The 24,495-nt window shown below is 48.1% G+C and overlaps 7 protein-coding genes across 7 annotated transcripts; 3 read left to right on the top strand and 4 right to left on the bottom strand.

Moving 5' to 3' along the window:
* Positions 1-1,084: 1,084 nt before the first annotated feature.
* N7469_003548 (uncharacterized protein) lies at positions 1,085-1,354 on the bottom strand (the record flags this gene model as incomplete). Its single annotated transcript, XM_056642468.1, has 1 exon — positions 1,085-1,354. One exon carries the CDS (start codon positions 1,352-1,354, stop codon positions 1,085-1,087), a length of 270 nt encoding a protein of 89 aa, XP_056501880.1.
* Positions 1,355-3,430: 2,076 nt separating this feature from the next.
* Positions 3,431-8,935, top strand: iml1 (GTPase-activating protein IML1; the record flags this gene model as incomplete). The annotated part of the gene is made up of 1 exon (XM_056642467.1): positions 3,431-8,935. The coding sequence occupies one exon, from the start codon at positions 3,431-3,433 to the stop codon at positions 8,933-8,935; it is 5,505 nt and encodes a 1,834-aa protein (XP_056501879.1).
* A 763-nt stretch (positions 8,936-9,698) lies between these two features.
* N7469_003546 (putative sugar hydrolase) lies at positions 9,699-12,319 on the top strand (the record flags this gene model as incomplete). The annotated part of the gene is given in 6 exon segments (XM_056642466.1): positions 9,699-9,731; positions 9,787-9,901; positions 9,976-10,039; positions 10,147-11,080; positions 11,176-11,439; positions 11,456-12,319. The coding sequence occupies 6 exon segments, from the start codon at positions 9,699-9,701 to the stop codon at positions 12,317-12,319; spliced, it is 2,274 nt and encodes a 757-aa protein (XP_056501878.1).
* A 526-nt stretch (positions 12,320-12,845) lies between these two features.
* On the bottom strand, positions 12,846-16,445 carry N7469_003545 (uncharacterized protein; the record flags this gene model as incomplete). The annotated part of the gene is made up of 1 exon (XM_056642465.1): positions 12,846-16,445. The coding sequence occupies one exon, from the start codon at positions 16,443-16,445 to the stop codon at positions 12,846-12,848; it is 3,600 nt and encodes a 1,199-aa protein (XP_056501877.1).
* A 1,009-nt stretch (positions 16,446-17,454) lies between these two features.
* N7469_003544 (pre-rRNA-processing protein ESF1) lies at positions 17,455-19,730 on the bottom strand (the record flags this gene model as incomplete). Its single annotated transcript, XM_056642464.1, has 2 exons — positions 17,455-19,562; positions 19,661-19,730. The coding sequence occupies 2 exons, from the start codon at positions 19,728-19,730 to the stop codon at positions 17,455-17,457; spliced, it is 2,178 nt and encodes a 725-aa protein (XP_056501876.1).
* A 458-nt stretch (positions 19,731-20,188) lies between these two features.
* N7469_003543 (uridine kinase family protein) lies at positions 20,189-22,006 on the bottom strand (the record flags this gene model as incomplete). Its single annotated transcript, XM_056642463.1, has 8 exons — positions 20,189-20,672; positions 20,727-20,958; positions 21,013-21,054; positions 21,113-21,226; positions 21,284-21,326; positions 21,387-21,531; positions 21,612-21,739; positions 21,836-22,006. 8 exons carry the CDS (start codon positions 22,004-22,006, stop codon positions 20,189-20,191), a joined length of 1,359 nt encoding a protein of 452 aa, XP_056501875.1.
* Positions 22,007-22,336: 330 nt separating this feature from the next.
* Positions 22,337-23,655, top strand: N7469_003542 (glucose-induced degradation complex GID8; the record flags this gene model as incomplete). The annotated part of the gene is made up of 4 exons (XM_056642462.1): positions 22,337-22,351; positions 22,410-22,489; positions 22,715-22,910; positions 23,134-23,655. The coding sequence occupies 4 exons, from the start codon at positions 22,337-22,339 to the stop codon at positions 23,653-23,655; spliced, it is 813 nt and encodes a 270-aa protein (XP_056501874.1).
* Positions 23,656-24,495: the final 840 nt, after the last annotated feature.

Below are 24,495 nucleotides of genomic sequence, written 5' to 3'. Positions count from 1 at the left end.
ATCCTTTTCGTTTGGAGCTGAGGCACAATCTGGCATATAACCTGTTCATAGCTCACCGATAGCTTCTTCCATCAGCATATGGTGTCTAGATACTGCAAATCGATACAAAGGTCCGGAATCGTGGCACATCTGTAGTTAAGGGTGCCTCGAGTGTTGATCATTTTGGACTAGAGTCTTCGATTGGTTTTGGACGAGTATTGCTCTAGCTCCACTCCAACTAGTCCGGTGGTGCTTTCTTTTGGTCTGGTTGACTGGAAGAAAACCCATGTTGTAGCCGTTTCAAGGTATGTGCTGACCTAGAGGCGCAGCCCTAATTGGGGTCCGACCTTTCCATTCCTGCCCTGGGGCTCGTACATGTACCGTGCCGACAGCGTATCCCCCTTGAGATGATTTTGCCCTCCGCCAAATCCTCGAAAGCGCTGGAACTTAGTGATCACTTATTGTTGTTATATGATGATTCTTTGGGTCGATGAAGAGCCATTTCTATCATGAAAATCTCTGAAAAAATTGTTTTCTTTTAGACCTTTGCTTCTCTGAAGGTGGGCAGTACTGACCATAGCTTGAACGGAATCCGATCGACCAAGTGAGTCTGACATCTCAACCAACGAAGGACAGAGAGCTGGACCAGCAGAGTCAATACCATATTTAACGGGCAGAAGATACTGTTCTCTAGACCTGAGAGATTCTGGGCAGACACAAGAGATGGTTTAAGGCTTTCGTTGGCTTGCGAGTCTACTCAGGTGGCCACTGGTTGAACAAAGTTTGACATGCTGTAAACGAGTGGTTTTCTGGATGGCCGTGGGCTCAACACAGTACTGACAATAACAACAAGCATGTTCTCACAAGGAACAATATCCGGAGCAATCAAGTTAGGGTGTTTTACTGATGAGATCGATTGGCCATGGGACCCGGAGGGGTCAGGGGATGAAGTGCCGTCAACAGAGGCCAGCAACCAAGATCAAAAGGTTTAGTGAGATCACTCCTTCGATCAAGCCATCAACAACGTGCTGAACCTGATGATAAGTATGATGATTCTAGCCACAGAAGACTTCTCTGGGACGCGAAACCCTATCACGCCGCGATGTTACGGGACGACACGGGCGAAGCCAGCATAGCGCGAATCGACCGAGACCGCGTCACCAATCGACTCAGAGTACTCTTTGAAAACAGTCACATAATCACTCCTCTTCTTGTGATCGAAGCCTTGACCTCTTGATATCCGTGGGGTACCATTCAGAGATAACTCTATACGTCTCACGGGCAGTGATCTGAACGACGATGGTATCACATCGAACGCAAGCCCGATATGTGCATTGCCCTCCTTCGAATCCATCGACGATTTAACACTTCTCATATTCGAAGGCCCTCGGATAATCAACACACATACATTTCAAATGATCTTCTTGAAGGCGATCTCGGATTTTATGGTCTGGGTGGCGATGTTCATTAGGCCAAAACCAAGCCGAGTTGTGCTCGACCACGGGAGACAAAATGCTAATTTGAGACGTATCACGTTTCGACGAAAAGTTTCATTCTCTTCGGGAAAGGTTGATATTGTGCAGTCGCCCCATGTCATCTGGTTTCCGTTAGCTGGTCGATGCATGCAATACAAGAAGGATTCACGACGGAACGGGTAGTAACAAAGTAAGAAAAATCATATTACCTATTCCTTGGGGGTTCATCGGAGCTGCGTGTCGGAGGTATACCTTCACTCTGTCAAAGAATCTCCACAGATTCTTCCTGGTCGCTGTGCGCGACCTTCCCACTAGAACCGATTCAGCCCCAGATAGGCACTCGCATGGACATTTCGTCAGAGACATTTATCAATGCTGTGAATGAGAAAAGTCTGATCTGTCGAACGAGAAAGTAATAAACTCGAAACTCAGTTTCTGGGGTTTCCCGCCTTCGAGTGGCATACTCTGCGCACTAATGATCCGAAGTCTGTGATCACCTCTGCGAAACGTTGACTGTACTGCGATCGGACATCATAGAGGAACATCTCAGTCTGAGGCCAGTTCGGACTCTGCACCTAGAGAAAGCGATATGGACAATGGTCGCATCGATAACCTCGCCGACTTTCCCTACTTCAGTGAGGTCAAAAATGAAGAAGGGATGTGGTTGCAAGTTCTAATGGCCCGTCCCAGGTGATGTTCACCCGGAGAAAGGATCCGAAATGGCCGAGCCATTCACCTACCAGCAATACTCATTCTACTGCGACGGTTTACACCCTGACTCCGCGCAGAGAGCTGCAGATCAACGTACTTCTCGCAGGCTAGGCATACCGCGTCCCACTGGACATAAACAACCGCCTTCCAAAGTTCGTGGTTCTCTGAAAGAGGGTCATTGAAGCGGCTGCTATCCTGCCGATACTGTCTCCCCGAACACCAAATACGGAACGGTAGCCATGAACGAGCTTGTGAAACCAAAAAAAAAGGTGGAGTTCTACTGATGATCAGCTTTACGGGGGTCGAAGAGGACAAGAAGAGAATTGATTGTCATTGCTGGACGTTGAAATAAACTTCATTTTGTCCTGTTTGGCCGTTGAGGTTGTCGTGCTTTTCCCTGTCTCTTCTTTTGTTTTCTCTTCTGGGTATTTTACGCGCCTTCCCCCGTTGACGCCCTTTCAAATCGAGCAAGTCACCTGCCTTTTTCCTTTTTTTCCTCCCGAGTCTATTTCGACTTCATCTATTGATATCATCCTACTCGGGGTTTCTCCCTGGAATATCAGGAGGAATTGCCGCTACGTTAGACATGCTGTGCTCTCCCTGTCATTGAATTTAAGCCGCGAGTTAGCGCCGAAACATCTTGCCGTGGCTTGTTTGATCTGTGAATTGTCCAGCCACAATCTCGGGTCCATCTTCAGGTTGTTGGGCATGCAAAATCCCGAGTTGCATGAGGCTAAATCTGCCCTGTTCTAGCCAAGCTGCGTGGGTTTTGGATGGACAGGATGCAACAGTCTGAGGTCAAGCGGCATCTCTCCGATCCTTTTCGCCCGGAATATCCCTTACCAGGCGTTCAGCGAGATGTCTATCCAGTAGAATCTCAAAGCTCCCAACCTTGAAAAGTCACACTGACTGTCAATTCCATAGTTCTGTTACATCTCTTCTATAAAGTAATTATACTAGCCCCTAATTTGAAGACCCAATGCAGCCTGCCATCATATCAATCCTTCCGTTTGTGTACAGTATATGTTTACTTTTTTCCTCGTCTCGTTCGTTCGACCCGAAATGTATTGTCGCCTGAGGCATGAATCTTTATATCACGTGGCAAACGCGACATTTCGTTGTCACGTGAACATTATCTTATCGGGGGGGGTTGGAGCTGCAACCATCCACCGGGGCAGCCATATTCAAGATATTCCCAACCAGAGCGCCCAGCTTGATATTACTCCCACTGCCCTTAGCAATGCAAAGAAAGAGTTGAATATACAATGTCATTGCGCGGGCCCATGCGCCAGTCGCACTTGCGGCAGGTAAGTGCTGCAAGTCTGGAGACCGTGTCTACCATCCAATCTTCTATGGGGACTCCTCGCCGGCTTCATGGCCCCACGTCAGAAGAGCGTATCGTGCGCTTGTCGACCAGTCTGAGTCGACATCAATGCACGCTTTGGGTACATAGTGACCCATTCTCGACAGAGGAAATTCTTCTCAACCCCTCAGTCTTCGGCGAAAGCGGAGTGCAAGTTGGAGATCTTGTCGAGATTCTACCATTTCGCGCCCCCGGTGATTCAATCCATTCGGGTATCAAGTTGGACACTGACGTGAAAACTGCACGAGAGTCTCACCCGGACTTGAACACGACATCACAATCAGATAGTACATCCAAGTTCAAGACTCCATTGCAGTCACGTTGTGTATTTGTTGTGAAGCCAATTCCGCAGGATATCAAACAACGCAATCCCAGATTAGAGATATCTGTGACATCCAACGTCGCGAATACATTCGGCTTCAAGAACCGTAGCCAGGTTCTTCTGTCAATCGTGGACCGTGAGCAATGTGCCGCTTCTCATGTCGACATTGCTTTCCGCGATCAGTATATGGTACGATCTGATATGTGGAGACTAGTGATGTCCGAACTTTCAGAGAAAACCATCTACAAAGGCCAAAAGATTTCTTTCATGAACAGCATAAAAGCCACTATCAAGAATATCTTCATCCGCGAGAAAAAGGTTCTTTCTGGATACTTTGCCCCAAACACGATTCCGGTTTTTCGAAGCGAGTCCGCCAAGTACGTGCTATTCATTCAAATGTCCAGGGAAATGTGGAACTTTGACTCCGAAGGGTCTGGTGATATCCTATTCAGTCGTGTCATCAATGGGTTCCTCCCCGAACTTTTCAAAAGATGGGTCAATTCAGATGCAAAGCATTTGGTCACCATCGTACTTTTTACTCGTGTTGAGTACGATGCTTCTGCTCACCCTAGTATCTCATCAATTACAACGGGCGGCCCGAAGACCACAACTGGACCAAATCATGTTCCAACTCGGGATTTCTATCGCGTAGTGGTGAACGACATGGCCAGCGGTCATTGGACTACTATTTTGGATGAACTCAAAAGGAATTTCCGGTCATTTTTGAGAGATGTCTCAATATTGAAAACCGAAGACCTCGATGGTGGCGTTAAAAACGCGTCTAAATCACACACTGCCATCATTGCGGGACGCCCTAGCACCGCTCTACGTGGTAACATATTAGAAGCCATTCACCTCGCTTCGGCTCACTTGGCATATGACCACATTGATCGAGATATGGTCCACACGGGCACGTCTATCATTGTTATCACACCTGGAAGTGGTGTGTTTGAGGTTTCGCACGAATCTTTAGCCTCTACCACGGAAGCTTTGGCAAACCGCGGGATTGCTATCGACCTTGTTTGTTTAAGCCCAATGCCTCTTCACTCTGTGCCCCTATTCAAATATAGAGCACCGGTGGAGGAGCATTCTAACAGAGGCGCAAGTGGTACTCCCAAAGGAAACATGTCGCCAGAGATTCACCATTCAATATCCAGCCTTGTAAGCAGAACCTCCTATCTCTCTCCAAGTTCCTATATGTCGGCTACACGGTTACGAGAGCGAAAACAACCCCAGCTTGGAGAATGGAGCTACGGTATACCGCATTGGCTCGACGTATCATACTGGAATCCGGAAACTTATCGAGAGGCTCGGCGCATCCTTAAAAACGATCCAAATGCCCCCATTCCATTCACTGTTACTCGACCTTCTAAGGCATTTACTCCGCGTGTTCGGATGTATGAGATTCAGATGATGGGGGTTATGGAAAGTGAACAGTCGAACATCTCCATTCCCTATCTTTCAGAGGGTCGCGATGTGACAAGGCCCCGAGGTCACTGGCCCGGGCATAGCCATTTATCCCGCGCCCCGCCAAGAGCGCGCTTTGCGGATTCCGCATCTCTGAAGGTAGAATATGGCGACAGCCTTCGACCAGCCTCTTATCTCGAAAATATCGACGACCCGAATGAGATTCGCACTGGAGCCCCAGAGAAATCACGCAAAGCTGTGATAGCGTGGATGGACCAGTATGACGATAATGTGTTCCACGCAACTCCAAAACGGCGCCGAAACCAACGGCCTAAGAATAAGAGACTCAGTGAACCGGAAGTACAAAGTGCCGGGGCACATGAACGAATGTCTGCACGGTCTATTACACGCTTAAGAGATAAAGATAGTAATATTCTTGAGTCGAACCCGGCAATGCGAGCCGGCCCTCGACGCATTGATACTTCGGCTATGGTTAGCCCCAAAAGTCCTCTTTCCTCTGAAAGTAGCCCATCGCCAAAGAAGCCCGCATTGAAGCCTACTGCTGCTCCTAAACCATCTAGGATATCAAGGACAATCAGCTTCGCACTCCGCGGCCTGAGCACTATGCCATCCAAGGCACAAGCAAGCACCGGCATCCATGCAGAACATGCCAGCGCTTTGCCGATGTCGAACCAAAGACCCACCGGCGGCACATTTTCCGACACGAAAAGTGTCACTTCTCTTAGTCCTTCAGAATCTACGTCAACCCCCACAATTATGGAAGTATCATCATCGAGACCATCAACTCCTCCAAAGGAACTCCATGGAGATCGTCTGACCCCCTCCAAGCCCATATCAATCAAAGTCCCTCCGAAGAAGCCTGCAGAGCCTGCAGATAAACAGCCTCACGAGACTACTCAGGCCCCGTTATCAACATCAGCGGCAAGAAACCCCTTCTACGAGGAGGGACGCCAGGATGGTCAAACTCGGTACCACGAACGAGCTCCTGAGATTACGATCAACCATGGCTCTCGCGATGGCTTCACGAAAGGGTCTCTGGGTAAAGAGCTCGCTCCTTGGGTCAGATCAGTGAATCCATGTAATACCCCGAAAGACGTTTTACGCAATACCAGTTGGTTTGGTCGTTGGCAACATGCGTACCCCCGGCCTCCTCACGTTGCTGTAGTAAAGTGGAAGAGCTTGAAATCGCCTGCGGTGCTTCCTTTAACGACGGAAGAGTTTCCAACGGGCAACGAGCTTACTTCAGAATACCTGCAAACACCATATCGCGTTTTCCCGAACGATGACGCAGATGGAATTGAAGCACCGAAAACTCGAGGCATGCTACTACGCGAGATGATCTCGCTGCGCCTTTCTCATGGCTTCCAAATCGTCGTCGGTAAAAATGTGGCAGAAGCAACATCACAGCCTGCCTTGGCGTCTCTTAATGTTTTCGATACTCGAGGCCTAGAGAGGGATGGTGTTACTGTGTTCTTATCCAAAGGAAGCTCTATTCACCGTCTTATTTGTATTCATGGTGGTGAAATTGAGGTGACTCGCTTCACACATCAAACGTCTCCGACACTCACCATATCCAAGCGGCCTAATCTAACCTTGTATCAGCCAGCGATGAGAACAATCTTAAGATCGGAATATGAGATCAAAGACATCAAGTTAGATCCTACCGCCGAGGAGTACAACTGGAATTATGCAGACAACTATGTGGCTGGTCACCGTGATTACCTGCATAACCCAGCCCAGCAACTGCACTTTTGGAGAGTCCGTTATGTCTTGATTCCCATGCAGGTCCAGTCCAATTCGCGCCGTCAACTCCAACCCTACTACGAGGATAACGAAGAAGAGGTTCACTTGCTTGGAATCAGTCGACTCACCTCCATGTGGCAAAAGCAGAAATACGTGTCTCCGGAAGAGAAACGCTTTGAATCGTCGACGAAAAAAAGGGACCAGAATCCGCTCAACATCATGTATCAGACTAGGAACCCGTCAGAAGTTGTGGCCGCAGAATTGGATCGTGTGTTGCTCACCGACCCTGGACTTGATAATCCACCTGCGCAACTGCTACCCGAATCTGAACTACTTGAGAGATCCAGCCTGAACCTTTCATCACTGTCGCAAAGGATTCAAGGCGAAAAGGGAGTGCGGTTGATGGACCGCAGATGGCATTGGAGATTGCATTACAACTGTTTCATTGGGGTGGAATTTACGACTTGGCTACTGCAGAATTTCAAGGACATTGATACACGTGATGAGGCTGTTGTGTTCGGCAACGAGTTGATGAAAGAGGGACTCTTTCAGCACGTTGAGAGACGACACAACTTTCGAGACGGTAACTATTTCTACCAGATCTCGGCCGAATATCGTCTGACACGCCCCGAGTCTCGGGGTGGTAGCTGGTTTCCACAACTGCGAGCGGACAAGTCCACACCATCAACACCTGCTATTGGGCATGCCAAAGATTCTCCTTCTAGTTTCCATACTCGCTCCGACAGCACAGATGACCGAGTACCACCAACCCCGGCAACGCCATCGAAGGGCAAAAATAAAGTTGCCATCATGCTTTCTAAGTCTATCAAATACGATGTCGATGCTCGTAAACGATCTAATCGAGCCGAGGTGATTGATCTCCATTATGATCGGTTACACAATCCCGAGAACTGTTTCCATATCGAGCTAAGCTGGATGAACACAACGCCAAAACTGATCGAAGACTCAGTACACAACTGGGCCTCGACTGCCGAGAAATTTGGCCTGAAACTTGTACAGGTTCCCATCGCAGAAGGTTGTGCCATTGACCGAACACAGCCATTCCGCAAGCCATACAAAATCACATTGAAGACACCGCCGCCCAAAGGACCCGTGCACACTGTATTCAACAGTGCATCATTTGCACAGCCAGGCCCTCCAGATCCGCTATACTATCAAAAAGGCATCCTCCGCAAGTTCGATTTCGTGCTAGATTTCGAGGCTTGCACTGCATTCCCAGCAGATGTAGAAGTATCGTTCTCCTGGGGCAAACCTGACTACAAATACCCTCAATACATCCACCGAACAGGTAGTCTCATTGCACAGCTTACCGACGAAGGCGAGTTCTTATGTCTGGCAAACCGTCTCGTCAGCACCCGCGCAGCCGCAAGTCGTGACACGGGCCGATTCGAGAGCTCCAGCCGTCCAGATATTCGCGGTCGTACAGGAAACCTCGATCCATTGGAACGTAACTCCCCGCGTCTCTCCCCACTTACTCGACCTCTCCACGATATCGGAAGTCCCATGTCCACTCCAACTTCATCATCAATCGACTCAGCAAACCTCTATCGCGCCCCGGAACAAATTCTCAATGCGCTTCAAGAATTCTGTAACGACCCCTGTCAATTGGAGCAATTCTATAAGGAATCGCATGTCCGTCCAGTTTCGACAAAGGTCGAGCCTGCTACCGGTCATCATCTGATGGATACTTCCATCCCTTCTTTGGAATTACCTGCCAGCGTTGTCAGTCACCATATCTCCCCTCCACCCGGCTTGCCGTCCCGCGTTACGAATGAGCGTCGTGAGTCCTACGATTCATTACAATCGCCCGAATTGGTACGTGCTCGTGCACGCGGTGAAAGTCTAAGCTATGCCCGTAGCCCACGGAGTGGAACGTTACGACCTCTGATTTAGGATACCGGATTCCCCTTTGAGCTGCGCTCTGCTTGCTTGTTATTCCATATCTTGCCAAAATACCCTGTACGCGATATCTGTCATAATAATGTTCTTGTGATGAATGGCTTGTTTCTTTTGAATAGACAGTAACTTACTGTATATTGGAATATATCGTATCATTCAATGGATTGAATAGTTAAAACTACACCAATATCAAGATCAATCCCATTACTACTAGTAATTAGAATACCTATCCTAATTACTCATAGGATACTACTAGTTAGTAGGTACGAGTAGTATCCTATGCTCACTTTAGCTCAAGTCCTTAACTCAATTCCAATACATTACTCGCATTATTTCAGTCCGAACGAGGCTAATAACGCCACCACGCTGCTATTTAGCCATTTCGCCTAAATTCAGCCGAGATTCGCTTCACGCGACGCTGGTTGGTGGATAGGCTTAGATTCCGGTCTATTTCTGCTACCTGGCCTTTGCCAGAGGTACCTGCTACTAGCATCGTGAGAGGAAATCCGTACCCCGCTTGTTCCACTGCGTTGTCTGCGCAGACAGCAGTGCCAGATCCACAATCTGGTGATGTCGGACGAGACTCCGTGTCGAATTAGGAGACGCGAGGGGTTGAAGAGATGGTTGAAATTGGGGTTATGGCCATCTGTCCATTCTTTTTTGTGAGGCTATTCTCATGATTCATGTCTGTCTTGATTTAAATAGCACGGTTATCTGTTGATGATTGGCTTTGAGATCTTTTGAACGAATCGCGATAATGAAGTTCACGGATGGAATGTGGTGTTTGCAGGTAAAATATTACCATTTTTTTTCTAGTTCGTTGAATTGGAATACTAATTTAATAGGAGGGGGTGAATATCGAATGGATGAGCAATGTTGAGAGACTACGCGTGCAGCAGGAAACGGTCAATCTACTGTTGAACAAATTCCAGAGACATCGTGGTGATACTCTGAACTCGCGTACGTACTTCCCCTAGTTTAGTTTCATGAATGTTCTTGTAATGGAAGAATTTGACTAATTAATTGAATTATAGCAACCATCTCGGCGACAGTCACTTCACCTCGAGAGGGAATCATCGGCGTGAAGCTCGTTCATTGGTAAGTTCTTCATCAAGGATTGAATCAATCAACACGAGAGCCCTTTTGATTTCACCCACAAGAGAAAGCACTGGTAACTATACAGAACAGGCACTCACTCTTACTAGGGCAGGAAGCGTCGATAACGGACCCCATTACACCATAAACCAAGAAACCGGGCACAGCACAATCACCAAGAATCAAGATACCAAAAAGCTCACCTACACCAGCGGAGCCCTATCCCTTGATATAAACACCAACCCCAATGAGCTTGGCTTCGTATATCACAGCGAAGCCAGCAAAAAGCTCACAGGCCATTCATTTCGATCAATCGGGTACGTCCGCGACGCACGTACCCCAAAATACGACATGACAGACGGTCTATACGCCGAGAAACAAGGCTACATGCTAGCCGAACTCGATCTAGGCGTCGGAGAAAAGGTCTACGGATTAGGCGAGCGGTTCGGTCCACTCGTTAAAAATGGGCAAACGGTCGATATCTGGAATGAAGATGGAGGAACCAGCTCCGAACTCGCATACAAGAATATTCCTTTTTATATCTCCTCTAAGGGATACGGTGTATTCGTCAATCATCCCGGGAAAGTGAGTTTAGAAGTTCAATCTGAGCGTACGACTAGAGTCAATATCTCTGTTGCCGGCGAAGAGATTGAGTATTTCGTTATCTCTGGAACGTCGCCGAAGGATGTTTTGAGACGGTATACTGGTTTGACGGGCCAGCCGGCACTTGTGCCGGCTTGGAGTTATAATCTTTGGTTGACGACCAGCTTTACGACGAATTATGATGAGCAGACTGTTACAGGGTTCTTGGATGGGTTTAAGGATAGAGATATTCCGCTGGGTGTGTTTCATTTTGATTGTTTCTGGATGAAATCGTATCAATGGTGTGATTTCGATTTCGATGAGGAAATGTTTCCTGATGCTACGGGTTATCTCAAGCGATTGAAGGATCGTGGATTGAAGATTAGCGTATGGATTAATCCTTATGTGGGACAGGCTTCTCCTCTTTTCGAGGAAGGGAAGAAGAATGGCTATTTCATCAAGGTAGGAGATAAGCTCAGCTCTTTTATGGCTCCCTATTTTCCTATTAAATACGTTGTATAGGCCCATTTCAATTGATATTAACTAACATTTTACAGCGCATCGACGACTCTGTCTGGCAATGGGACTTCTGGCAAGCCGGTATGGCCGTGGTGGACTTCACCAACCCTGCTGCATGTACATGGTACACAAGCCATCTAGAAAGACTCATGGACATGGGCGTAGACAGTTTCAAAACCGACTTCGCCGAACGAATCCCGATAAAAGGAATAAAATACCACGATAACTCCGACCCAGCAAGAATGCACAACTACTACGCCCTCCTCTACAACCGCATCGTCTACAACGCACTAAACACCCGCGTCGGAAAGAACCAAGGCCTCCTCTTCGCACGCAGCACTGCGCCAGGGGGGTCAGCAATTCCCCGTTCACTGGGGCGGCGATTGCGAAAGTACCTTCGAAGCTATGGCTGAGTCTCTACGTGGTGGACTGAGTCTGATGCTTAGTGGGTATATCTTCTGGGCTTCAGATATTGGAGGGTTTGAAGGGACGCCCCCGCCAGCTTTGTATAAGCGATGGGTACAGTTTGGACTTTTATCTTCTCATTCAAGACTTCATGGGTCTAGTTCTTTCCGGGTTCCGTGGATCTATGGTGAAGATTGTTCGGATGTTTTAAGGGATTGCGTGAAGAGGAAGATCCTGCTCACGCCGTATATCTTGCAAGAGGCTTTGCGAGGCCATCTAGACGGTGTACCGCTTATGAGGGCACTTTTCCTTGAATTTCCGAAGGATTTGAATACTTATGCTGTTGATACGCAGTATATGTTTGGGTCGAATTTGTTGGTTGCGCCTGTTTTCTCGGAAGAGGGCGAGGTCACTTTTTACGTACCCAGGGTTGAAGATGAAAGTCTTGGGAAATGGGTTAGCTGGTTTGATTATTCAAAGACTTATGAAGGTGGCCAATGGTATACTGAAACCCATGGTTTTGATACACTTCCCATCCTGGTACGGCCTGGTACAGTGACGATCACGAATCCCTCGCTAAAGGCACCTGAGGAGGAGGCATTGGGAGGGATTCAAGTGTTGGTCAATGGCAAGTTGCCCAGTAATATCTCGGTCGAACTTGTAAATCCCAGCCAAACGGGTGAAGTCTTGAAGACCATTCGAGTCTCTCCTGCTGGAGATGGGAAGACTGTCGAGGTTGAGGGCCACGACGTGGATGTGAAGTACTTGCAGAATTAATCCTTGGAAATGGCAAAAGATGTGATATTACATCTTGTGCAAGTATAGCCTTCTAGAATACTACAAGAGTGTAGCATTTTGCTCTATTGGTTCATCGTAGAACACATCATACATCTCGATCAACCATAGCAATAACTTGACGTACATTCTAGGGCTATGGTTCACTTAACTTCGACCTTTCAATTTACTGAAGACAAGCCTTACAATTTTAATAGGCGAAGAGATGAAATATTGAACTGTTCCATTACGCTGTGACTGAAAAAGATTAATATTAAAAACAAAATGCAAGACCTGCTAATACAGGCATCAACGAAGTGTTGGGTATCATAGAAGAAAGTCGCAGCAATGCAAATGAAGCATGGATCACACTTCGCAATAAACAAAAAAAAGCGAGAATTTGAGAGAAACTCTCCATAGTAGACGATGTTTGTAGTAATTAGCGTGCAGAATACCTTCGAGGCTGGAGCAGGAAGCGAGAGAGAGAGGATGATCCAGTTTCATAGCAACACGAAACGCACTCGATCAATCACCAAGCTTCTTCAACATCGAGAAGCCATTTTCGGATACCCTGACGTAGGGTATTGTCAGCACCGATTTGAGCTCGTCGACGCTCGCGATCAGCGATTCCCAGCCCAGTATCAACGTCTTCGCGACAGTGCTCGGCCGTGACAATTCGAACAACCTCTTCGAGCGCACCGAGGACCGTTTTGCGACATTCGGCGCGGGGCACTTCAACAGGTGGGGGATCTTCGCCACGAGGCGTGGTTTGACCAGTGTCTTCGCCCCTGCGAGCGCGCGAGGGAGACGGAGCGCGAGAGTGTGCGAGCGAAGAATATCCGCTTTGGCCGAGTACTCGCTCGACTGCATCGACGAGAATACCATCTAGGTCCATGACGGGTTCAACGATAAATCGTTCTTCCACGTAGGTAGGATCTGTCCCGCCATTGATATTCTCCTCTGGGGACTTGTTGTAGCCGAATATGCTACTGAATTGTGATGTCGACGACGACCTTTGGTTTGGATTGAGGCCACCGACTGGAGAAGTAGGGAGTGGGTTTGCATGACCCACAACAATCTTGCGCCTTAAGCGAAGACGTTTGACAGATGAAGATGTGGTATCTGCAATTAAAGTAGTTGCAACATCGACCCAACGCTCTGATCCATCCGCATCCGGCGTGGAAGGGATGTAAGGCGAGGGCTCAGCTTGCATAGCACGTTTGATATCTGCTTCCAGGGACGCGTATGGTCGAACTGCTTGCAGAGAAAAATCTTCATGAAACCCTTTCAACCATCCAGCAACATGAGTACTGGGGCCATCAGGGGTATCTTTCATGGCAGTGTGGAATCCAGAACCGCTACTGTGGGTAGAGGGAATCGCGTCAACGCTGGTAACAGACGTCCGAGTCTTTTTCGGCGATGCAATAGTAGAATCTCCCGAGGATGAAAGGGATAAGAATCCAGGAAGTGGAAGATCAACATCAACAATTCCTTCGTCGGCCCGTACTGATAGCTTTAAAGGAGACTCGCGGACCTGGCTTGTCAGGGATGAGGGCTCTGGGGAGTCATCTCCAGATCCATGGGGTGCGGCAGTTGGGATCGAGATATTCCCACTCGGTGTTGTTTCGGGTCGATGCTCCGCCTCGTCCTGCGTAGCCTCTTTGACCATTTGACTTAATGTAGGCGCGCCGCGGGTAATAGGACCAGCGATGGTAGACACTGACTTTTTCCGGGCTTGAGATGGGGAGTAGTAATCTGTTCCATCGGTAGACTCCTGTCGTGAGCTCCATAGGCCCGAGAAGAGACCTCCCCAGCGGCCACCGGCAGATGGAACGCTTCCGTTGGAGCCCAGCACAGAGCTATCGCTTCGTTGTAGGTTCTTGAGCAGATTCTCTGATGCCAGGCTATCATTTGAATCCACTCCGTTATGATCAGGTCCTCCGTGACCGGGACGACTCTGCTGTGATGTAAAATGAGGAACAGGGACGGTACTGCTTTGATTCGTCATTGAGATAGTTGCTCCACTGGTAGCTTGGGCACGGGGATCCCTGCTCTGGGGGTGGGGACCCAGTGTTCGGATAGAACGAGCATCTGAGCCTCGGCGTGCGGACTGATTAGATGTAGGCGGATTCATGTCAACGCCTTCACTAGATCTCTGAGCAGTGTCTTGAGATGAAACGCTCATTGAGCGCCTGTGCTGGCCATTCTCTGCTGGGAAGCCTCGTTGGGCGCGCGTGCGTCGCTCGATGGCTCTTCGAAGAGATTCTTGGCGAAGGACTGGCACAGCTGGGGGACTTTGGGAGACAGCACGCATTGACGTTGAGGTTCCGGGACGCAGTGGTGAGGGCAACGGCTCGGCACGCTGTTTGGAAGGGAAGAATGCAGATAGGAGGAATATCAAGCGTCTGGAAGTCATTTTATCAGGGCACACAACAACAGTTCGATGAGTGAGGATGGGCTCTGAGTCTTGTTGAGCCTTTTGCTGCTGATTGTGACGACGCCGATACCAGTCTGGGCCAAGAGCATTGAGCCATTCTGTATGGTTGCCCAGAAATGCGGTCAACAACACCAGGAAGAAGAAGTTTGACTCTTTATCTCCAAGTCCTCTAACGATAGAGCGGCCTTCCTCTCGCCACACACCCCAGCGGCTCTGGCCCGTCACAACATACGGGGTTTGAAGAGCCATGCTGATGCGGCGAGTACTTCGAATGGCTTCTTCCTTGAGCTTGGAATTCACCGAAAGTATATTGGCGGGCAAATGAACGATGGTTTGGTTGGTCCGCTGCATGTTGGGAGGTTTCACAGGTTTCGGTTGAGGACCAGCGAGGGAGTCCACTTTCCTCAGTAGGAAAAGGATCTCGTTCCGGGCAAGTCTCTCCAGGTGAGATAGCGTGCGAGTAATGACATCCCAATGGTCAACCAACAAATCCAGGCGCTCGTCTAGACTTGCCGGAGGAGAAGCAGCTGATAGGCTATCGTCGAACAGCGTCCCGGGCCAACGGTAGTCTGAATCTAGAGAACTAGATAGTCCAAGCCGGGAGGAATCAACACCAATGGTACTGAATCGGGACGCTGGTCGTGTTGAATTGCGCGCCAATAACGGGATTTGAATAGTGATGGCCACGGCATACATGGGTGTTTTCTTCTCTTTGATTTTCTTTCGCTTTGCCACGTCCGGAAAGGGGAAGCCCATTTCGGGCAAAGACTCTTGATAAATGGCATTGGCATAATCCTGTCGGTCGGCAGAGGCATCTGCTCCCTCTGGAATGTTGACGCTGAACATCCTAGTTAATAGGACAGTAACCTTGGCAGGTGGCTTGCCATCTGGGCCTCGAGCTGCTCCCATCATTCCGGCAGGGCTTCCAGTAGTGTAAGCTCGAGAGATAGGGCTTCGGCCAGCGGGTGACATGCTAGCAGCCATCCCAGAATCCTCATCAGCAGAGATGATATGCATTTTCGTAGATGAGCCTCGGTAGCTGAACGCACTGCTGCCGAATATGCAGTTGAGCAAGCCCGTGTCATTAGAATCTGTGCCATGTTTTGGATTATCATGCCATGCACCCCCGGAAGCAAGTGTAGAGCTCCGACCTCGGGCTCGTGAGAAGGCACCGGCGCTAGCTGTAGATGCCCGGCGTGCACCAGCAGCGGTAGAAAGGGGGCTGGATTCGACGACAGATGATTGGGTAAGGAGGTTTCGACGAGTTCCACGAGATAAACTGGAAACAGCACGAGCATGTCTGGAGCCTGTTTGGTCCAGGCCTTGCGATTCGATGCCTAGACCAGAAGGGGGTGAATCGGATGAGGCACGTGTGTCCAACAAAACGCAGGCATCCCTGTCACCGAGGGCATTTTGAGCCACGATTACCCGGAAATCCTTGCCGGGCTCCAATTCCATTCCCCCACGGTCATCATAGGCACCCGCAGTAGAGGCATTGGGGGAATGAAAGGTCGTTTGTAACGGGTATGCATGAGTGTTGGAACGACGGAGTAGGCTCGCATCGGGGAAGAGAAGGCCGGAGGTATGTTCCTCTTCGGTTACTGATTCGAGAGGCGTATTTTGATTGCGGGAGGAGGAATATGTAGCTGGGTTTAAGCTTGATGCAGCGGTACTCAATAATCGACCCAACATGGTTCAGGTTAAATAGAACGGGAGGGGAGTTGAACCCGCCGTTCAAGAAGATAGAAGGTAGAAGAAAAGCAAGAAGAGGAAAACGGTCCGATCGAATAGACGCAGTGTAACGATGGGTATCAGACAGCTAGGCAAGACTAGACTGCATGTACCCATTGCTTAATTCCACCGAAAAGCAACCATCATCAGATAGATGGAGGGGTTGGAATGTAGAAATGATGGGGGAGGGGGAGAATAAGAGAGTAGGAAAGTGGGATGAGCTGCAGCAGTGGGGCGAGATATACCACAATTGGGTAGAATCTCAGACAAAAAAAAGGAGTAGAGAGAGGGGCACACGAGAGAGGAAGAGGAAGAGAATGGGGACACTCCACAGTGGAAATGCAAAAGAGACGAACAAGAAACGAAAGCAGCGACTGAAGTGTCTCTTTGAATGGAGGGGAGGAAGTTGGAGAGGAAGTGGAGATTCCAAAGAGGCGGTGAAGCAACGAACAACGGGATGGGCACATGATCAGCTGCATGCCCTAAGATACAGTTATGTGTACAGAGTAAATGATTAGTATAGAATGATGGATGTGTTAGTTAGATAGATAGAGAACATATCTACATGAGTACAGAGCAGATGTAGATACATCCAGCGGTGAACACAGTGGCGTGGCACAGTCCACGATGTACGGCATGGACCACTGTCTTGTGACTGAGCATGAACAACTACTGTATGCTCACCTGGAAAAAGCCAGCTATGAACAGCATTGATATTGGTGTAACAAAGGTAATGTAAGGAGATAGATATGGTGAAAGGAACATTTGACATCCCCGAGTTGAACTGATGAAACTACCAACTTATCAATATCGGTGGTACCCACTAGAGCTATTCGGAGCTATACTACTCAGCCCACATGATCTGCATGATGCATAATCAACTGAAAATGACTTATCCAATTCTATCTGTGCATTTTTTGATATCATAGTCCCATAGTACATGCTAATAGGTGCCAACCAGCAGCTGTGCTTACGCCTTCTTTGACTGCCGCTTGACCTTATCGACCAACCGTTTGAGATCCTCAGACCCAGCCTCCTTCGATGTCTTCTTCTGCTTCTTCTTAGAGCTATCCTGATCCTCCGTTGCAACGTCAGTCTGACCGTCATCCCGGTCACGTCGGCGCTTACGACCTTCGTCCAACAAGGCCTTCATGCCGGAGGTGGCCTTGAATCGCGGATTGGTTGGATCAATCGCAAATTCATGACTCTCGTACAGACGAGCAAATCGAGGATCGCTGACATCAACATTGAAATCATCCGTAACCGGAGCAACTTCCTTGTTCTTGCCCTTGCCCTTGCCCTTCTTTCGTTTGGCCTGTTTCTCAGCTTTTTCAATCTCGTTCATGTCGAAGTGCTTGATATCCGCCTGCTTATCATCCACCATGAGAAGTTCCAGCTGAGCCCGTTCAGCGGCCGAAGCAGCTTCTTCGGCATCGCGTTCAGCGCGCTTCTTGCGCTTCTCTTCCTTGCGACGAGCTGTAGACTCGGCTTTGCCGGTGGGGTCGTCGAAGAAGGGGTCGTTAAAGCCCATGTCCTCCTCTTGCCGGGGTTCGTCAGCCGGAGGAGCAACGTCCTGCTTTTCTTCGCCGTCTGAAGCATTTGCAACTTCAGTCCCTTCACGCTTGGCCTTTTGCTTCTCCTTACGTCGCTTCTTGCGCTCACGTTCCTTTCGCACGTATTTATCGACGGTGCTCTCCTCGATCTCTGGCTCGTTCTCGAAAATAGTATCCTTGCCGTGACCACCAGCCAGACCAGATGTGAATGTGACTTCCATCTCACCGACTGGGCCATCGGACTTGGATCGCGTAGGCTCCGCACTGAGACCCAGCAATGCCCGCATGCGCTGTCTCTCAGCTTCCCGCTTAGAGAGCTTGTTGGATGTGCCTTCGTTGGTGGTATTATCAACAACTTCCACGCCACCATCTTCCTCATCTTCACTATCTGAGCTGTCGCTTCCAAGGTATGCCTTCAGGTCATTTTCATCGATGTCCTTTCGCGAACCTCGGAAAGCGCGTGCCTGGGCTTCCTTGCGAGACTTATCATCCGCATCCCATGTCAACTTCACTTTACTGTGTTGAAGAGCATCGGTGACGAAATCGCTAGGTTTGTAACCATCAGGGATTCGGGAGCATTGGTCGCGGGGCTTGTCATCGTCGAAATCGGTTTCATCGGGGACGAAGCGGAGGTCGAAGAAGTTGGCACTTGAGAGATACTCTGCGCCATCAACCAAATCGTAGACATGTTTGGCGACTTCTTTGGATGAGAATGTAAGAATGGCGTAGAAGTAACGGAGTCTCTCAAGTTGGTAGCGTCGCAATTGTGTAGAGTTAAACTCTTGGCCTTCGTCACCCTTCAGCATAGACTTTTTGATTTCCTCCTCTTCTTCATCCGAGTCGAGTTCCTCTACCTCCTCTCCATCCTTTTTTGTGGCAAAGATTTCTCGAGGGGGTCCTTCAACTTCCTCTTTTTCCATTCGCTCCTTTCCGAATTCACTTGGGTAGACAGAAACCTGCAGCACACGGCCACCACTTGGGGCGAAGCTTGAGAAGACAGCCATAAGATCTTCAGCTCGAATATTGTCCCAGTCCAGGTTGACAACCGCTATCCGTTTTGTGACATCTCCAAGAGGCACATCAGCCTGTTGTTTATCGGGGAATTCGATCTCGTCATCTTCTTCTTCTGCCTCTTCTTCCTCCTCCTCTTCACTTGAGCTTTCTTCTTCGGATGAAGATTCGGCAAATCCACCGTCACGAGCGGGATCGTAAGAACGACCTTCATCAATACGCTTCAACTCCTTCTGCACCTCATCATCGTCGTCAACGCTGACATCATCTGCAACATCACCACCCTCTTCCTCCTCGTCCTCGTCATCATCCTCGAAACGGTAAAGCTTCTTTAGTTGTTTCTTTGTATCATCGCGTGCCAGTTTTCGTCCATATCGGTCTACTGCAGCATTGCGAGAGAAGTCTTTATCATTGAGCATGTGTGAAAAGCGCTTGTCGAGTTTGACATGGGTTTGGCGCTTGCTGGGAAGACGATAGCGAGGGTCCGTTTGGATATTGGAGAAACGAGGATCCGCTACATAATGAAACCAGTTAGCAATGACACATTCTCAAGGCATTTCCCTCGCAGCTTTGCTGCATTGCGACTGGGAATGGCATTCGCATAGCACGTACTAATCACAGGGCCGGCTTCGCCTTTAGGCTTGCCGCCCTTCTTCGACTTCTTCCTATCTTGGCCTGCCATTATGTAATGTACTCCTTCTTACTAACAGATGGAGCGATCAAGTAATGACAAGAGTCGGGAATTGAGATCTGAAATGTCGTGCGGGAAAATACGATTGATTCGATGCGCGGCGGAATTTCTTTTTTTCTGCCGGCGTTTCAGGGCGGTGTAGTCGTACACGTGCTATTTCGCCCAAAACGGAAAAAGCGGCCAAACTGCGCTTGTAGACCATGCGATGAAACCAGTTGATATTAAGTAGTGATGGTTTAAATTGAACGACTTTTGATGATGGGCTTGAGATAGTATTACTTGTATTGGTGTAGCATTTGAGTCTGGTACAAAGAAATTTTTCAAGTTGAGTAATGCTAATGAGATAAAACATATTCATGATAATGTATGTATGCAACGTGCGTTTATGTACTTCGTAATTCCAGAACATTAAGCTCTATCATGCGTGGAATCAACACTCATGGGCTAAGCTAGCATCCAAAGTAGCGTTTCTCCATCCATCGCGGCTCGCCTTCATCTTCAATTCGGCCAACAACAACCTTGATCTTGGGATAGACGGCTGTCAATCGCTTGAGACCAGTTTCGCCGGCAGCACAAGTTACGAATACAATGCGATCCTCTTGGACTCCGTGGTCGATCAATACACGAACAGCCATCAGTGCAGCTCCGCCGCTGGTCATTTGCGGGTCAAGGAGCATCACCATGGAATGGCCCTCGATTCCTGGCTGAACCTTCAAATAGTGAAGCTCTGGCTCAGAACTATTTTCGTCAGTCTGAATCAATAGACGACCGGTAATGCAATCAGGAATGGTTCGCTTCAAAGCAGTTTCCAGGCAAGAGCCGCCGCGTAGGATTGCAACCGCAGACACAATACCACGAGGGTTCAGTCCGAGGTATTGGTTACCCTGCGGGGTTTCCACGGTGGTCGAATCATACGGAGACATATCGAGGGCCCTAGGCAATTCAAGATTAATATATAGAAATGAGATATCGCGAGGGCGTACATACTTCTCAATCAAGATTGAGGCAAGTCTGTCAAAATAGAAGACAAAATCATCCTTCTCAGTTTCCGGGGTTTGCAGAATAGTATTCATTCCAACAAACTGTGGTGTCGAAGGCATCACGTATACATTTGGCGGTAGCTCCACCTTGGCCGCAATAAGCCCGAGATTACGGAGCATCTCAGTGTGCTTCTCCGATTTCTCTTGAAGCTTCCGTTGAATGTGTTTAACAACCATATCTGGTCAAGTTAGGATGAAGTGACGACGGAGAAGCCTTGTATGAGGACACATACCAATAGCTGTCAAATTCTCTATTCCACGAGGAATGATGATATCTGAGGGCTGGATTAGCTCCAAGGAAATCTTCATTGGAAGATAAAAGCCTAGGCATACCCGAAATCTGTCGTTGCGAGTCCACGTATTTGGTGTAAGATGGTTTCACGAAGGCAAACCACTGTTTAATGATACCCTCGATATCACGGCCTCGATCGCGAACATCACGAAGAACTGGAATTTTCGTCCAGATTAGCTAATAACATGCAAAATATCAAGCAGAGCACCTACTGCGACGACCCAAGCAGACATCCATGTCGGCCTCTACGAAGATCTAAGTGGGGTAATTGATAAGCTTCGGCTTCACTGCGGAGAGCATTCATGTCCAGCATACCTTGACATCAAGTAGCTCGACAACTCGAGGGTCATGAAGTGCCAGAATCCCATCAAATACAATAACACGAGGTGAGTAGAGAGTCGTAGTTTGAGGCTGGCGTTGATGCTCCGCAAACGAGTAGACTGGGATGTGGGCTTTCTTGCTGAAAACCCATGCTGGTCAGATTAACCAGAACAAAAGAGGTTCTCCTCAACCACAACCACATCCACAACCATGACTTACCCCTTCTTCAAGTCCTGAAGAGTTTCGACTAGAGCATCAAAATCGAATGCATCTGGGCAGTCAAAATCATACTGATTTGCATGGGCAAGGCGATGTTCCTCAGGGTTCAAAGATTTGTAGAAGGAATCCTGAAGATATATGTTAGAAACCTGGTCTTTCTTCCTTTTTTTTCAAAAAAAAATATATCTCTTTCGTCGTAACGCAGGATACAGAGTATTTCATACCAGCGATAGAATGACAACCCAAGGCAAATTCAGCGACTTGACAATCTCCATAGCCACCGAGGTTTTACCGGAGCCGGAACAGCCAGCAATCCCGATGATACTCAAATCTTGCCATGGTGGTGAGTAGTTCACACCTTGCGTGAACGAGGCAAACGGTGAAATAGATTCCATGGCCTCTGATGTATCTCGCAAGACTACTGCTATCAACGAGCAGAATGTCTCATGAAGAAGAAGTTCGAGAGCTTCCCATTCAGCAGCTTCCCACTTCAATTGGGACTAGCGTCTGTTCGCTTGTGGATTACGTAATCTGGTATCCATTTTCTTCGGCAACCGCAACTTTCCTTTCTTCTTTTTCTTCTTCACTTCTTCAGGGCAAAAAAATACTTCTCTTCTCCCCTTTTTGCGATTCTGCCTTTTCTCCATGGCCGTCGTTATTTTGGGCCGCCCTTGAGCTTCAGAGATAGCTTTTATATCCCATCACAGATAGCTGTCCACTCAGCAATGTCTGCTAATCTTGTATGATGCCCGGCGTGCTCTCTCGTCCGTGGTAGTGGGGTCTTTTAACACTGCGCAGATGTCTCGCACTCCCTCAACAGCGACGCCAACATGGCACCAGTTCGAGCGGAAGGTTGATGAGGTTAAGCCGTCCAAGACGTGAGTTATGCCCATCCCCTCCCTCTTTTCCCCTATGTTTTGGTCTCTCGGATCATTCGAGTGTGACCGGGCTTTCATATGATGCGTTTAAAAATCAAGTTGGGAATCTCTCTGAAAATCGCTGAGGAGAAAAAATTGACTTGTCTTACTGAACTGCCTGTCGCATTCATTATTGTTTTCTTTTCACGCATATCTTGCTTGACTGTTGCTAATAGTGATTTGCAGTGATATAAACTACCTTGTCATGGACTACCTCATCACCAACGGATACCCGAGTGCTGCGAAGAAATTTGCTGTTGAGGCCAACATCCAACTTCGAACGGATCTTGATTCGATCCAGGAACGTGTTGAGATTAGGACCGCTATTCACTCGGGTAATATCCGGCTGGCGATTGAGAAGATCAACGAGCTTAATCCTCAGGTAAGACTCACCTCATTCCTACAGCACCATCATTACCATCCACCCCTTTCCCCCTTTGCTATGATTATACCAGTTTCATGCACCACTCCTACATACCCTCCGGGGAGTTGCGGAAAAACAAACATCTTCAGTCCTCAGTATGAGCAAAATTCACACATCTCAATTTATTTACACTGTCACGCACAAATAATTTGTCGAATGCATTGCTAACGAGATGAATTAGATCTTGGATGAGAACCAGTCTCTTCACTTTTCGCTGTTGCGTTTGCAACTGATTGAACTAATTCGAGTCTGTACATCTACACCCGATGGCGACATCAGTCCAGCCCTAGAGTTTGCGACTTCACAGTTAGCCCCGCGAGCCCCAACCAACCCCCAGTTCCTCGAGGACTTGGAACGGACCCTTGCGCTCCTCATTTTCCCAAGTGATAACTTGGCACCCGGGCTTGCATCGCTCCTAGATCCAAGTCTACGTAAGGAAATCGCAACGCGAGTCAACGAAGCAATTCTTGAAAGCCAGGGCGCTCGTAAAGAGGCCCGATTACGAGGACTGGTCAAGCTTCGCGCGTATGCAGAGAACAAAGCCCGCGAGGCTAAAAAGGATATCCCTGAAAAACTGGATATTGGCTTGATCAGTGAAACTCACGACAGTAACCGTAATACCACTTCCAGTAATGGAGCCGGCAATCGAGCCAATGACACTGTCATGGCCAACAATGGCGATGTTGACCCTATGATCTCATGATGATCTTGTTTCTTTCCCATCTGTTTGATTTTCTCTGGTCATTCTCGGTCTCGTTCTTTTCATTTTTTTCTTTCTAACCGAACAGTCTTCTCGTCCCTGTTCGTGAATCTTTTAGCAAGGCGCCTTGGAGCATGGTTATGTTTCTGGAGTTTCAAGGGGATATCTATTTTTAATTTGACTATACATTTTCTGCACATTGTATACTCATTGAAAAGGTTTTCTATGATTATTTCCACAAAGCTTCTTTTATTAAGCCATTTTGTACTACTTCATTGTAAATAAATCTGTATGTCTATCTGTAAGTCTATTGCCCAATAATGTTGAACAATGAGCCTCTATAGGCCCCTCAAATTCTACATCGCCTGTACTACTGCATAACCCCGAAAGACCCTTACTTTAAATCGCTCCTCTAATTCTTTCTCCAGTCGGTGAGGGTTACTAAAGATCGCCCGAAATTTAGAATAAAGAGACATTGTGCATTGTATTCGATCACTTCCCATGTCTTTTCTGAGTTTGTATTTGTATCGGATTATAACTGCCTCATCGCTGTCCCCTCGCCGTTTATATATAGATACTAGTAGTATCTCCGATAGTGGGACAAGACCTTTATAACAGCCCAAACCTTCAAGGTTTGGACTGTCTTAAGGGTAATTCCAATTCCTCTTATTCAGAAGCGTAAAGGTTTACGCTTCTGAAATGCTTTCTGTAGCTCCATTTAACTGAAAATTCAACTAGAGACCTAGTAGATCTCACTTCCAATGAAGGTTCACCATGAAGTTCAAGTATTACCAGCACTGTGTGATCGAATACCTATACACACTATCCACTCATCCATAGATA

Source organism: Penicillium citrinum, assembly GCF_028827155.1.
Source record: "Penicillium citrinum strain IBT 23319 chromosome Unknown utg000003l:1.0-4596430.0:1.0-4598250.0, whole genome shotgun sequence".
Lineage (NCBI taxonomy): Eukaryota > Fungi > Ascomycota > Eurotiomycetes > Eurotiales > Aspergillaceae > Penicillium > Penicillium citrinum.
This window is presented reverse-complemented; position numbering and strand designations above follow the sequence as displayed.